The sequence below is a fragment of the Opisthocomus hoazin genome, chromosome 5, assembly GCF_030867145.1.
Source record: "Opisthocomus hoazin isolate bOpiHoa1 chromosome 5, bOpiHoa1.hap1, whole genome shotgun sequence".
Classification (NCBI taxonomy): Eukaryota; Metazoa; Chordata; class Aves; order Opisthocomiformes; family Opisthocomidae; genus Opisthocomus; species Opisthocomus hoazin.
Genome location: NC_134418.1, coordinates 15,538,956 through 15,552,885, shown reverse-complemented (window position 1 = coordinate 15,552,885; position 13,930 = coordinate 15,538,956). Strand labels below are relative to the sequence as shown.

Here is a 13,930-nt window from a genome sequence, read left to right as displayed (position 1 = left end):
CTAGTGTCTCTGTGATTCAGGAGCATCACTCAGTTTAGCTGTTCCTGGGATTTTCCCTCCTAAGTCACACAGATTTTTCTTTTTAAACCCCTTTCACAAGCCACAATGAATGAAAACAAAGCAATACAAATTATATAGAGGACAAATCCCAGATGACTAAAACAAAGATTAATGAAATCGAATTTTTACTATGTAGTGCTAATCATATTAACACTAATATGATTCTGAAAAGTGTACCTATACAATAACACCACATATATACAAAAATATGTGTAAGAAAAATTTTAAAAAATTACATGCTATTAGCTATGGTCCCTTCTTTTTAAAAAAAATTATTGAATCTTCTATTTATTGAGCAGCTGTGGCTATATTCACTCATTCATTCATCCACTCATTCAGTTGTTATTTGTTTGATTAATTATTCAATCAATTGTTCACTGAATGACCGTGTATGACCTATGTTTTACAATTGACCTCAAAAAGTGAGGCAGCTGAATGCATCCGGTAGAAAATAGAAAAAGGCATTGCAAGGTTCACAACAATTATCCAGGGTTCAAAGCCAAAAACTATTTCTTCTAGTCCATTGTCATATTCCGGGCGGCACCCGAATGCCGGTGGTATCCAAAGCTGCAAGAAAAGAACGCAAGGCCAGCATTAATCACCAGCGATATGAGGGACGAGCCCTTAATGACCGGGACCCCACCAAACTGCAATTTGGTTTCAGAAATCCCTAGGAAAACCCTCCCTGTTGCTACTGGGGCACACTGGTGGAAGAGAGTTTCAGCTTTCTGCTGCTGCTACAGTTTTTGTACTGTGACTAAAACAAGCCTCGGCTCCCAGATTTCATGATTAAATAAATTTCATTCCCCAAAGGCACATTCACTTATTCTTCCAGAAGAAGTAAAATTTACTTCCTACAAACCACAGAACCATGTAATTTTAATACACTTATCAGGCTTGAAAGGCTGGGAAACTTTTGGATATTAACTTGTGAATTATGTTCAAAATGTCTTACCGAAAGATTGCATAGGAATAAAAACACAGCAATGTTCTTCAGAACTCTCCTCTTGCTGCTAGTAACTGAGGTTCTACTGTAAAATGAGAAATCTGAGGCTGAATGTATGACTGAATTATTTTCCTGATTCATTTCTTCTTTGGCACTGCCATGACCATCATTTTCTCTCCTGCAGACACTGCCCTTAAACAGGCAGGGCACCTCTCCGCTGTCACGAGCGGCTCTGCCATTGTAAATCTCTTTGTATGAGGGGGCAAGTGACAAAGTGCTCCCCCGAGATATAGTCACTATGCGAAGAGTTTTAATGTTGTCGTTCACCTTTTCCTGCTCACGATGTACGGATTCAATGATAAAGAGGTTCTGAATATATTTCTCAATGATAACCAGGACGGAGTAGGGCAGGTTATACCACGTGTATTTTGGATGAGCCTGGGCACAGATAATGGCGAGGATCGAGCCCCAGGAGAGGAGCCAAGACCCTGCAGCTGTGCCCACCAGCAGCTCCGCATCAAGTTTTCGAGCAGGATTTTTTGAATTATCTAACGATCTATCTTCCAGTCTGTAGATGAGCAGGGCAACAATTCCAGCTGTACACATGAGAGCCAACACAAAGATCGCATGCAAGTAAAACATGGTAAGTGCTAACTCGCTTTTGATTTTTGAACGTCCAATCTGAATTAAATACACAACAACTATGGCTATGGTGCTAGTTAACACGATTAGTCCAAAAATCATTCCAACAGTTATGCCATGGAATTTGAATGGAGTTTTGTGTTGCTGGTGGTGCTCGACTTTGCGGCCAATGTTCTTCCACAGGACATAGAGCATCGTGGATGCTAGGATGTGGTACTCTATATTAAAGGGGTATAGATAATATATTCCTTGAGAAAATATTGAACAGAGAGTTGTTGTTGTGCAATTGCATTGAGGTGCATGATCATCTAAAACTAAAGGAGAGGGAGAGATTAGTTATGTGCATTAGAAGGATTTCTTGTTTAAAGTGAATAAATAAACCATAAATAAAATAATAAAACATGAAAGGTAAGGTTTCAGTCAAACAACACATCATGCCACCAGTTAGCCACCTACGAAACAGTCTCATCGGTGAAGTCATTAACCTAACAAAGCTTTTGCCCATGCACTGAAGCATGATCTCTGACTTCGCTGCTCAGCTGCTGAGCAATAATCACATCATGAACAAATGCTGCACCAAAATGCACTCAACTTCTGCATGGTCTTGGTAAAAATACTTCTTTATAATGTGAATATCCAAGATTCCAAGGGCTTTGAGGCCTCAGCCACTCGGCTTAGGAGGGTTTTATAGAAGCCTGGGGATCTGTGGATCAGATCAAGAACAAGCTTAACAAGGAAAGAACTCAGTTCTACTCTCATTTTTATCAGTTGTTTACACTAGTGTGGTTTCTGATACCAAAACTATTAAAAAGCTGTTTATGTCTAGGAAAGAGGTAAACTACAGATACTTTCACTCAATGTCCCAGTATAGTTTTAAGGTTAAAAAATATTTAAAATCAATCTTCTCCTTTTGAGAGGAACCTATGAAATCATTCTCTCTCTGCAGTGCAGTTACCTGCATTGTAACCTCCTAAGGCATCTCAATGAGCAATTGCTCATATTTGTAAGATAAATCTATTTAATGTGCATTTATAACCTAAGCAAATAATTTCAGAAATCAGAAATTTCCACGGTGGCAGAAAAAAAAGATCCTTATTTTTACAATGTGTTTATTTATAAATATATAAACATACATGCTGAAGAGCACATTTTTAGGTGCTGATCTTAGATATGTGCCTGGAAGTTTTTTCTTTTGTTTTCCACAATTTTAGAAGAGAAGAGGAGAGAAGAAAGTTGGTATTTTTTTGTCTCAATCACAAACTGTTAAAAGAAGAAAAAAAATTGCTCTTGCAGTGGATTGAATGTTAATGCCAAACTTGTCTTGGGGATCACGACTTCACTGCCCCCTGTTTCAGATGCTATTTCTGACTATTCATAATTGTGTAACAATTCTGGCAGCAGAATAATAGGAAATAATACAAAGAAACTGCTTCTATTTGACAAGTAGAAACATGAAGAAGAGCCACTAACTTGTAATTTGCCTACCCTCTACTAACGCTCCATGATTACAAAATCTCTGAACTATCAATTCAGCTACCTCATTATTAATGGAAACTAGACAGTTTCCATAGATACATCTAAAAGGTAACAGTTGCAAATAGATGTAAAATTTGGGGCATAATTTTAGACACAGTTATACTGAAAATGCTATTTTACAAATTTTAAAATGAAGTTTTCACTTCTATGGGAGCTTTGACAGGAATTAAAAATGTCTAACATTTTTAAATTTATATAAACTATAAATAGGCAAAAAAAGAAATCAGTTCAGGCTTTGGCTTTGTAGATGCAAAATCAGGAGTTTTCTGGATACAGGCACTATTGAATTCACTGGGTGGGAAAACATACATTTTCCTCTTCAAAAGCTGTCTGTCTTTTCCCTCATAAACACAATCAAAACTTACGAGCTGTACCGACAAATTTGCATGGGAAGATAATTACTTACAGCTACTGAGAACTTTTATTTCCTCTTTAAAGTTAAGCACTCCTAATTTCCCCATGCTTCAGTGGCGCTTGAAAGCAGAAGGCATCCCCAGCAGTTATACTCAATGTTTGTTGACTATAACTTGCATCATCTTACCAATGGAGAAAATGGTTCATTATAAAAAAAGAACCACCCAGAGCAAAATCCTTGTCTTGTAAAGCAACACTAATGGATAACCCCCATCCCTCTGAGCCATTCCACTGAATCCCATAGGACCACACACCACCTGTAACCATCCTCCTGGGAAGGATCTGCAGGATTATCCATGCTTGTTTTGCTACAAACAACTTACAAAATAGCAAACTCTGTTTTTAACACTGCTATGTTCAATTTACTTCTAAGATTTACTAACAAAGGGGTTCCTCAGTGATGTTACTCCTCAAACAAAATGTTTTTTTAAATATGTTTGTTCGGAACTTCCAACATTTATTTTTCTCTGGATCTCATCCAAAGGGGAGGTGAGTAAACAGAAAACTATGGCCTGAATCCCATACATGATAACGACAATGACCATACAACATTTTAGTTGTGACCTGATTATGTGTCAGCTCACTGCCATGTGCTCTAGAATGACTGAGTAGCCCTGAATGACCCACCTCTGTCCTACAGAGGTGCAGTATCTTGTATAAGAGCGTGTTACAGAAGGAATTTCAAAAGGTACCCACCCGTTTGCTTACCTATTGTTATGTTCCCAAAACCAAGCGTGATTAGCCTTTCCTTATGTTCATTCAGTTGATGTTTTGACTCGGTCAGCACTCCGTTTGTCCACAGGAGTAAATTTGTGAACACAGAATGGATAACTCCAAACCTACAACATAAAGTAATTATTGAAGGAATCTGAACAGAGTATATACCTCCATATATGTTAAATAAAATGGATTAGCTTTCTGTAGACATGCAACGTGGCACTATTTAGTTGTCTCCGCAGGGAAAATAAAATCATAACCGATCTCTCTAAAGATGTTCCTCAGTGGAGCACAACGGGTGTTAGACTTCAAAAGTTTTACAGAATCATGATGGCTTAATAGCATTAATAACCATTGTTTAATGCTTAATAGCATTAACAACTATTAATAGCATACTGTTGTTATTTGTTATGCTCATTTAATCGTTTTGCAAACTGCATTTCACAGCCTTCTGCGGGGCTCCTTCTGACTCATTGTGGCTGGTCTTTCTTCACAGATGCCACCACATTCTCTAACTTCTAGTCCATGCATTTTTGTCTCCTGGAGAGAGCTGAAGCCAACAGAGGGCTTTATCCCATTCAGACTACTGGTACAGTGAGGGCAGGTCTCCACGTGTTTTTGAGACCTCTGGTTTCTGACAAGCCAGGCATTTTTCTCCTGCACCTGAGTCTGGTAATATTCCTTCACCAAGAAACAGTTCTTCATTACTGCACCGTTCTCACTGACAGACTTGCAGTTAGGCATTTTTTAAATTCTGCTTATAAACAGACCTGATTTCACCAGCTGACACTGCAAAGCCTTCTGTGATCTCTCTCCTCATTGATGTGAGGCTTGAACACTTGCCCAAGAGAGCAAAACAAAACGAGAACCTTCTCCATAAATGATGTTTCGGAGTAAATGTGTTTTACTTCCTATAGAAACTGGTCAGCTCATTGATAATTTGAGTCCTTTAAGTCACCATGTTTGTTTATTTACCTTCTATGTACAGATAATCTACATTAATTCACCTTCTCACAAAACCAAAAATACATCAGAACTGGCTCTGCTGCCTCAAAGACCAGCCCTCAGTTCTATGAGAAATGTGTGTGTTCAGGTGTTCAGAGGGCACATCAGTTAAGCTGCCAGAACCAAGTTCTGGTGTCAGAAATGTGCACAACTCTTACTGATTTGGGTATATGGGATATTATATTTCCCAGAGAATTTGCATGTCTGCATCTAGCTGCAAAAGGTGCTTTCCATAAAAATCAATATAAAATACTGCAGGTATATTGTACCGACTGCACGTTGCTAACACAGATTCCCTTTCAGTAGCTAAATAAAGAAAACACAACATAGTACACAGTCCTAAGACATATACATGGGGCTTCCTTCCTTCAAAAAAAGAAGTGACACTGCGGTATCATACCTCTCATGTTAAAAATATACTTATTCTGTGACTGTTGAAAATTATAAAATATAAGCATAGTTTAAATGAGAAAACAATAATTCAGACTAATGATTATCTTCTTACTTGGGTAAACGATGTTACTTTTTATTTATATTAACACAATTAAGAGGAGAATCAAACTCTGTAAGTTTTCAGTGCCCCTCAAACAGTAAACCTGTAGGTTAAAGCACTTGTAGACCTACACCTATTAGCATTCCAGATGAGGATCACATCCACTTTACCTTTCAAGTGTTTTGAAAGACTGGATAATATCCTTTGCATGGCACCAAAGAAAGTACACCTAAATGAAAGGAATACAGAGAAACATCATTACACTAATAAGCATGTGTGACACTCAAAAAGGAAAGTGCATCTGCAGATGGAAATTCTGATGATTTAAACTGGGGTAACTCCATCTCCACCCATGTGAAACAACTTACGATCTGCTCTGATGCTCATCCAGAACCTCTCTGGCGTGATGAACCTAAGATTTCTTATACGCAGAGGCAGTGGCTCAGCAGTAGAAAGTCTCTGTATGACTCACCAAAACATATCTCGTGGCTGTATCTGGAGAGACTTTTATTTCAAAGGAAATAAAACTACCAGCTGTGGACAGCAGTATGACTGCTGCAGGCCGTGGTGATGTGAAGTTTGAATAATTTATTAAATTTATGAAATTCCAGGGAGGGAGAGAGCTAAGTGAAAGGATGCCAGACTTGATTAATAAAACCAACAACAGACACTCAGAAAGCAAGAGACAAGGTTGTACCTTCAGCCTGAGGGACAAGCGCATTAGGAACACATGCAGTTGAACTCAAGTATGGTGCAGAAAGCACAAGCTGGAGAATAAGACAGATAACAGTGTTGAGTTAGCAAGTAAAGGGGAAAGAAGTATTTAAAAGTGGGCATCTCTGTTTGTGGGAGGATAATGGAAACCTCAGGATACAGATTCTTGCTGATACAAAACCAGTTCCAAGTGCTGGTAAGTGCAAGTAGAATGATATCAATATCCTCAGGCATGTTAGCATGAAACCAGGAGTCCTGTTTACTCAGAATAGCTCCTAGGATACTGAACTTGACAGTAGGTGAACTGTCAGGAGAGAAATGCTCCCAAAGATTTCTCTTAGAAACCTGTCTGGTTTGATGTTCCATAAACGGTCTGAAAAGTGCAAAGAACTCTGGGTTCTTCTTCAGCAATTACAGTAAGTGGAAGTCCATTTTACCACTGTGCCTATTAAGGTGGGTACCCTACACCATAGCTGGTGGTGTCCGAGACACTCAGTATCTGATTTTTTAATAAACGAGGAAAATGCAGTTCTTTGCGGGTCGCCTACACCGCCCAGCAATAACATGTTCACTCATCCCTCTAATGAAGTGTTTATCATAGGGAGGTGTGGCCACTGCAAAACCCCAGGTGTAGATACTACAAGATATCAGGGAGGTTTCAAATTCAATCAAACAAATTTAAATTAGCACCTTAGTCTCATCTAATGCCATGTTCAATATTCCATTCTGGGATAGATGCAGTAAAATATAGCAGCAGATGTGAAAGTATTCTTCAAAACTTAAAAAATCATAAGTTTTGAAGATCTATTCAGACACTAGAGTCAAGAAAGTGGGGGGAATAGGAAGAGAAAAGTCAGTAAGTTAAAGAAATAGCATAAAATCCAATTTTTGCTCACAGAGTACTCGTTGCCCCAAAGGCACTTCTGCCTGTGAAAGAGCATAATGCACAGCCTGTCTTGGAAGGGCAGCTACCTGTTAGTTCATTGCTCACACAGGTGCAGTATGTATATATTTATTAATTTAATGGCACATATGAGGATGCTTCGTTAGAGTAAAATACAACAGAATCTGACACATATTCTGTAGAAAACAAATCCTTAGGTTTTTAGATGACACATAATTAGGAATGCTGTCTGCTGTAATTTCATCCTGTGTTTCAAGGACATGAGAAGCTTCATCTTAGGTTTTCTGAACCCACATGAGTCTTACGGCTGAGCAATTTCAGTCCGCAAAGCCTGAATTTTCACATAAAAATGATATACCTGCACAAGAATTTAGCCCTCAAAAGTATCCTGTGATATGCTTAGAAATTAAATTAGTGTAAAATTCTCTGATTGTGAGAAGATGAAAGATATATTTAGTAAAAAATGCAGATATAACAAAACTGCAGCCAGTGACTTTTACCTGTAAGATGGTGTGCACAGCATGTGTAACAGGAAAAATGCCTTCAGTAGGTGATAAGCAGTTTGAAAAATCAATATAATATCCCATTTTAAAAGAGTCCAGAATTAAAGTAATCACTGCAAATAATGTAATCCCACCTACAAATGAAAAAGATATTAGAAAACATCAGTGTACAGTTATAGTGTCTAGAGACGATTTGTACCACTATGCTAAAATCTGCTTAGGGAAATATAAGTTGACGAATATCCGTGTTCCTGTTTATGGAAATAAAAGTAAACCGATGTTCATGAAGATAATTGACTCTATGCAGTAAGTCCTTCTAATTTGTGAAAGTCTCTGCCCCATGTACTGGTAAAGGACATCCCCGTACACGCCTTGCCCGGTCAGTGCGGAGGAGCCAGCCCAGCAGTGGCTGGGACCCGGAGATGCTCGGCACCGTGCGGACGGCTCCTTGCAAGGTCAGCCTCTCAAGTAACGGTAGCACTGAAATGGCTATACAGTACATGAATTAATGCTCTGCACAGCCACACAGCAAACTATACAATTCCAGGGAGCTGAACAATCATGTTACAGTCTCCAGGTCCAAGAGCTCGGCAGTGGGAAGTAACACAATCACTCGGTATCCCTTCCACGGCTTCATGAGGTCACGCTTGGACTCAGAGATGAGCTGCAGGGTTTGTTTTCCTAGAAAGGAACCAAAGATTTAATTTCAGTATCCATTATTTTCACACACACACACACAAAAAAGCCTTAATATGTTTCTCTAAATATGTATTTGTATCCTAAAGGACTTTCAAATACCATGTTTCCCCTTCTTTAATTTTTTATTTTCCTTTCAGGAATATAAATGTTTGCTACAAACCTAGTCTGGAAAGCTATATGGTAACACAACATATATTATTAATTATTGGGTTTATACCTGTATGACTAAGCACAACTGGAAATAAAATTATTGAACCAAACTCTACAGTCTTCATTTGCTTTGGTTTTTTGCTCTCTAGGCTGTTATTCAAGCAAGTTACCACTGGATTTAGTTTGGGTTTATCTGAATTAGGACTAGATAAAAATCTATCCATGGACCTTAACTAGACCATAAGATATAGATCAGCATCAGTATCTTCATCTTGCTTTGTAATTCCTCACGGAGCAAATATCACTAGTGTTGACTTTGATGAATGTTTATCTTTTATAAGGGCCCACCTAACTCCCTTATAAGCACCACATGTTCCAACTGACTTCTGTTAATAAAATAAAGCTAATTTAATAGTATATTTAACTAATAATACATTTATTATAAAAGCTGTGTTGTTAAAAATAAAGTATAAATTATAAAAATACAGTGTATTTTTGTTTATTATTTCACTGATCCTTTAAAATTAAACAAAAAAAATATTTCAGAAAATTTTTTAACCACAGACAGTTTGCTTCCCCCTCAACTTTCGCCCTCATATTTCAAAAACTAAAACATCTGCTTTGTATTTCATGGATGTGTATAATCCTGTACATCTTTTTATTTATGTTTATTATGTCAGCTAATTTGTGTTATTTCTAACACATGTGAGAGGACTGGAGCCCACATTTAAATAGGTATGCCATCTTCATTACGTATAAATGTAAATGGCATCACAAAATTCAAAATTCTAGGCTACTCTTGAGATCGAGTGATATGTTTCCTTCTTTATTTAAATCTTTTCAATAATTCTAAAATAAAACAGAATTGTTAGTTCTTCTGAAATTACCTGAGGTAATTTGACCTCCTGTCAGCACGGTGTTGGACTAGATGACCTCCAGAAGTCCCTTCCTACCCAAATTATTCTCTGATTGGTTCTGCGATCCATGGTTTATTTAGAAAGTATGCAGGAAACTCAGCCTGTTTCACTCGTTCTCTGAAAGATGTCAAAGATGACTTACTGTGTATTGTGTTTCAATAACAAGGAAAATGCTATCTCCTGAAGCAAAAAGATTATAAAAATCTTCCACACCTACTCTACAGTGAATTGTTATGCCTATGTTAACTTCACAGAGAATTTTAGAAAGGTCTTTCTTTCCCCATTCATGAAACCAGTAAGGTACTTTTCCAATTAATTCATGGTGCGTGATCAAGCCCTGAGGAATTGCTTTAGTGAAGTAGTAATGTCAGAGCAAAATGAGTGGAAATGTAATTTATAATGTAAAAGTTCTGCATCCTTGGTTCCCTTACTCATGAGTGTGGCTCAGCAGAATAGGACCATAAGGGAGTTGTCAACTAGAGGAAACTGGAAGAGCGAAGGCAAGGCAAGGCAAAGCAAGGGGCTCAGGTTTAAATTCACTAAAATAAAACGAAAATGCGTCTTAGATTATTGATCTGTATCCTGCACCATACGTGCACCTTGCCTTTTCAGGGATGACCTGTATTGTAGTTCCACTGGGTCTTGCTTGCATTTCACAAGGTCACTGTTTCAGCTGCGTAGTTTTACACTTTCACATCAATGTCCAGCAGGCCACTGGGGTGGGGGGGAGGGGGTGAGGACACAAAAAAAACCCCAACCAACAAAAAAAGCCCCACAAAGTTTCTTTCACATCAAGCATTTTGATTTATGCCTTAGTATCTCCCTTCTTGTTTCCTTTACTTTCATCAGAGATTTCATGGGCCTCAGTCTGTTCCCACAGAAATCAATAGTTTTGCCATTGTCCTCCAGAGATTCGAAGATTTTATAAGGTTCATTTCTTTTAATGTTCAATTATTTCACTTATTCAAATGATAATCTAAATGTTTCTGGCAATCGCTCAGGTGACCGCACTGCAAGCATACACAGTGTATGAAGTCTGCCAAGAGCTTTGCAAGCTGACTAGCTGTTCATCCTTTAAACAGAAGCTTTGCTGCTGGAGAACATAATAAAATGAAGACATTTGTGAAGTCAATTGATTTTCTTTGGAGTTCTCTGCCTCACTTGGTTGAACCTCCAAATAATGGTCGGAGACCTTTTCCTAACAGGAGAGTGTACTCAGGGGAATAACATTTGGAGTAAGTTAAGGAAAGGACTTCCTAAGCATCCCTATGGTTATTTGGGTCAGGATAATTGTACCTCACTAAAGACAAAGCTCTCCTTGAAACTTGTCCCACATTCACACCATAAGAGCGGTTCTTGGGTCTACCACAGAAGTGGGAAGACAGCTGTGCCCTAGGGCTCACACAGCTGCAAAAATGCTCAAGGCAAGCTTTCTGTGCACAATTCTTGTGAACTAGCTGTCCTTCTAGCATTGTTCACCCTGTGCAAGGACTCAGTTACAGGAAGTTTGCGTTAAGTCACTCTTTTTCAACATTTGTCAGAGCAAAATGCTCTAAGTAGACCGCTACCACCACTTTCACTAAAATTATATTCACAGTTTGAAGGGAATGATGAAAATATACTCATTTTCTACTGGTTAGTCCATGGACATCTCTCTAACGATGAGAGTAAGGAGATATTCTTCAAAAACAGCTGATGGAGCTAGTCAAAAATTGCAGAGAGCTTTCTGTGGAAAGACTGGATGAAGATTTGTCTTCCTCCTTTTCAGACTTCCAGTCTTTCAGATAGAAGATGTATACGACAGAACCATTGATGCGGAGGAGGGCAAGGGAGATCTTGGCAGAGGGGTTGCCACCTGAGATTTTCCTTTGCTCAGATAAGTTTTCTTTTACCAACAGAGTATAAAGAACTTCTACAGGCTTGTTGTAACTACAAGAAACTCCTAAGAATAGGAAAGTGTAGGGCCTTCCCTAAGGGCGAAGTTGTTGAATTGCAGCCTAGACAACCAAGAGAAGCCGTGGAAGCCGCACCGCTTGAGAAGCTAGTACAAAGGGCCATCCTGTGCTGGTAAAAGAAATGGAGAAGGTAACCTAGTAGTTCATTCCAGTATCTTATTCCTAAGTTTCTGTGACTCCTTATATCCTGTAGGACAAATGAAATGCTGTGATCACTGCGCCAAAAGAAAAAGGGCAGGGGGTCCTGGTGTACTTACCCATGTTAAGCCGTATTTATTCCATACTTAGGAGAAGAAAGCTACCCTTCAAGTAACAAAAGCATAGCTTGGTCCAAAACAGGATCAAATTAAGCCTTGCATTAATGAATTGCAGGAGGTTGTAAGCCACATAAGCTAATATATGAAAAAAGCCCGAGAGCTGAATATTGTTTTGGCAAACATTGAATAATCAAGGAGAACAACTCAACAGTTGGTACATGAACTGCATACATTTCAGGAAACAGTCTGCAGACTGTGGCTGTAAAATGTTAGACATTAAAAAAAATATTTTCCCTGAGCAATTTATACAGCATCATTGTTAGCAGCTGCAAAGAAAAACAGAAGAGAGTTAAGCCCTCAGAACAAACTAAACTTCCACAACACAACCTTACTTTTCAAAATAATCAGGTTTTAGATGTTCTTGGGATTTTCCTGTAGGTATTTCATTAGCTGCTGCTGTTGTAATTAACTGTTGTCTCACTGCTAGCAAGACAGAAATATCTTATGGAAAAGCTGTCTTATAACATTCCACTTTACATACTTACTTTCCAACCTATCATTTACAGTGTCGAGACTGGAAAAGTGGTCGGCAAAACTGGGCTTGCCTATGACTCTACACGGTGGATGCGGGTTGTTGCTTTTTCTCGGGACCCAGAATCGCAGCATTCCCGTCACCGTGACTCTGTGACTTGCTCCCCCCACCACCTTCTCTCAGTAAACCTTTATATCCCCACCCCAGTACGCAACATAATAAGGAAATAAGATGAAATAAGGGATATCACATCCCACCGCTATGCTTGCCAACTTGTATACTTTTCCTGCAAGCTAATGCTAGCTTTAGGTTCCTTGCTTAGATGTTTTACGTGCTCATCTACAAACTGATCTGGCCAGGGGTTTTGTCCTCATCTGTCTAACTCCAGATGTTTCTAAGGCATCATGGTATACATATAAATGGGAATCTCAGATATACATTGGTTAGAGAGCACATGAGGACCTTTCTAACTGGTACTAGCCTAAAGTAAGTTGCATTATATTGCTTGGAAAAAGTGGTAATTCCTCCAAGAGAATTGCATGATAGCAACATAACTGCCTCTTCCATTAGCTATATTTTATTTTTCAAGTGATGCCAAGCCAGCCTGGTACGGGAAAAAAGGCGCTGGAGCTTTCAGAACTGTAAATGGTAGGCTGGAAGGTGAGGATGTTCAGCAAACAGCTTCCCCACACAATCTCCTAGCACATTCAGCTTAGGCATATATTTACTTTAGAGCGTGTGCGTTAAATTCAGGCATACCAGGGTGCCTCCTGGTAGGGATGGAGAGGGTAAGCCAACGGCACCAGAGACGGGCGACAGCACGGACGTCCCGCGCGTGGTGCCACCAGCCAGTACTTACACCTCAGCCAGCGGGCTCCGGCGTGCGTGTCCTTGTCCCGGATCAGCCTCCTCTGCGTGCAGCTCCTGCAGAGGTACCACAGCATCCACAGCAGCTGGATGAGCATCAGCGTGATCAGGTAGGAGAGCAGGTGGCTCTTGCTGATGCCCACGGCGTGCACGGCCCAGGCGAAGGTGAGCAGCAGCCCGGCCAGGAAGAGGTTGATGCCGTACTGGCTGCTGAGGATCTCGGCGTTTTTCTGCGGGTAGCTGCCGCCCGCCGCGGGGGAACCGCCGCCTTTCTCCATCTCCCACGCCGCCGGCCGGGCGCTGCGAGCGGGCAGCCCCGCGGACGTCGCCTGGCCCGGCCCCCGTCGGCGGCCGGGGGCGGAGCGGGGCCCTCCCCGCGGCCTCCCCGCAGCCACTGCCCGCCCGGCGAGGGCCCGCGGGCCGGCCGCCGACCGAGGGGGAGCGGCGGGCTGCCCCGGGGAGGGCAGGCTGACGGGGGGAGGGCTGCCGAGGCGTTGCGGGGCGCGGGGGCCGAGATCAGGGGCAAGGGGGGGGATCACTCGGGGGCAGGTGCGGCGTGAGGGGGCCGCGTCCCGCGCGGGGGGGCCGGTGAGCCCCGCGGCACGGCGCTGACGCCCGT

The 13,930-nt window shown here is 40.6% G+C and overlaps 1 protein-coding gene across 1 annotated transcript; it reads right to left on the bottom strand.

The window, feature by feature from the left end:
• Positions 1-239: 239 nt before the first annotated feature.
• Positions 240-13,589, bottom strand: OTOP1 (otopetrin 1). Its single transcript, XM_009936364.2, has 6 exons — positions 13,304-13,589; positions 7,932-8,068; positions 5,984-6,042; positions 4,307-4,437; positions 1,016-1,962; positions 240-627 (listed from the first exon to the last, which is right to left on the bottom strand). Exons 1-6 carry the CDS (start codon positions 13,587-13,589, stop codon positions 457-459), a joined length of 1,731 nt encoding a protein of 576 aa, XP_009934666.2. The 3' UTR covers positions 240-456.
• Positions 13,590-13,930: the final 341 nt, after the last annotated feature.

What these genes read in the sequence shown, in the direction of transcription:
- OTOP1 (XM_009936364.2), bottom strand. Translation starts at nt 13,589, where the DNA reads ATGGAGAAAGGCGGCGGTTCCCCCGCGGCGGGCGGCAGCTACCCGCAG. An exon ending in CTGTGCACACCATCTTACAG is followed by an intron (nt 6,043 to 7,931) that starts GTAAAAGTCACT and finishes CCTTTCATTTAG; the next exon opens with GTGTACTTTCTTTGGTGCCA. An exon ending in TTTTGGGAACATAACAATAG is followed by an intron (nt 1,963 to 4,306) that starts GTAAGCAAACGG and finishes CCTCTCCTTTAG; the next exon opens with TTTTAGATGATCATGCACCT.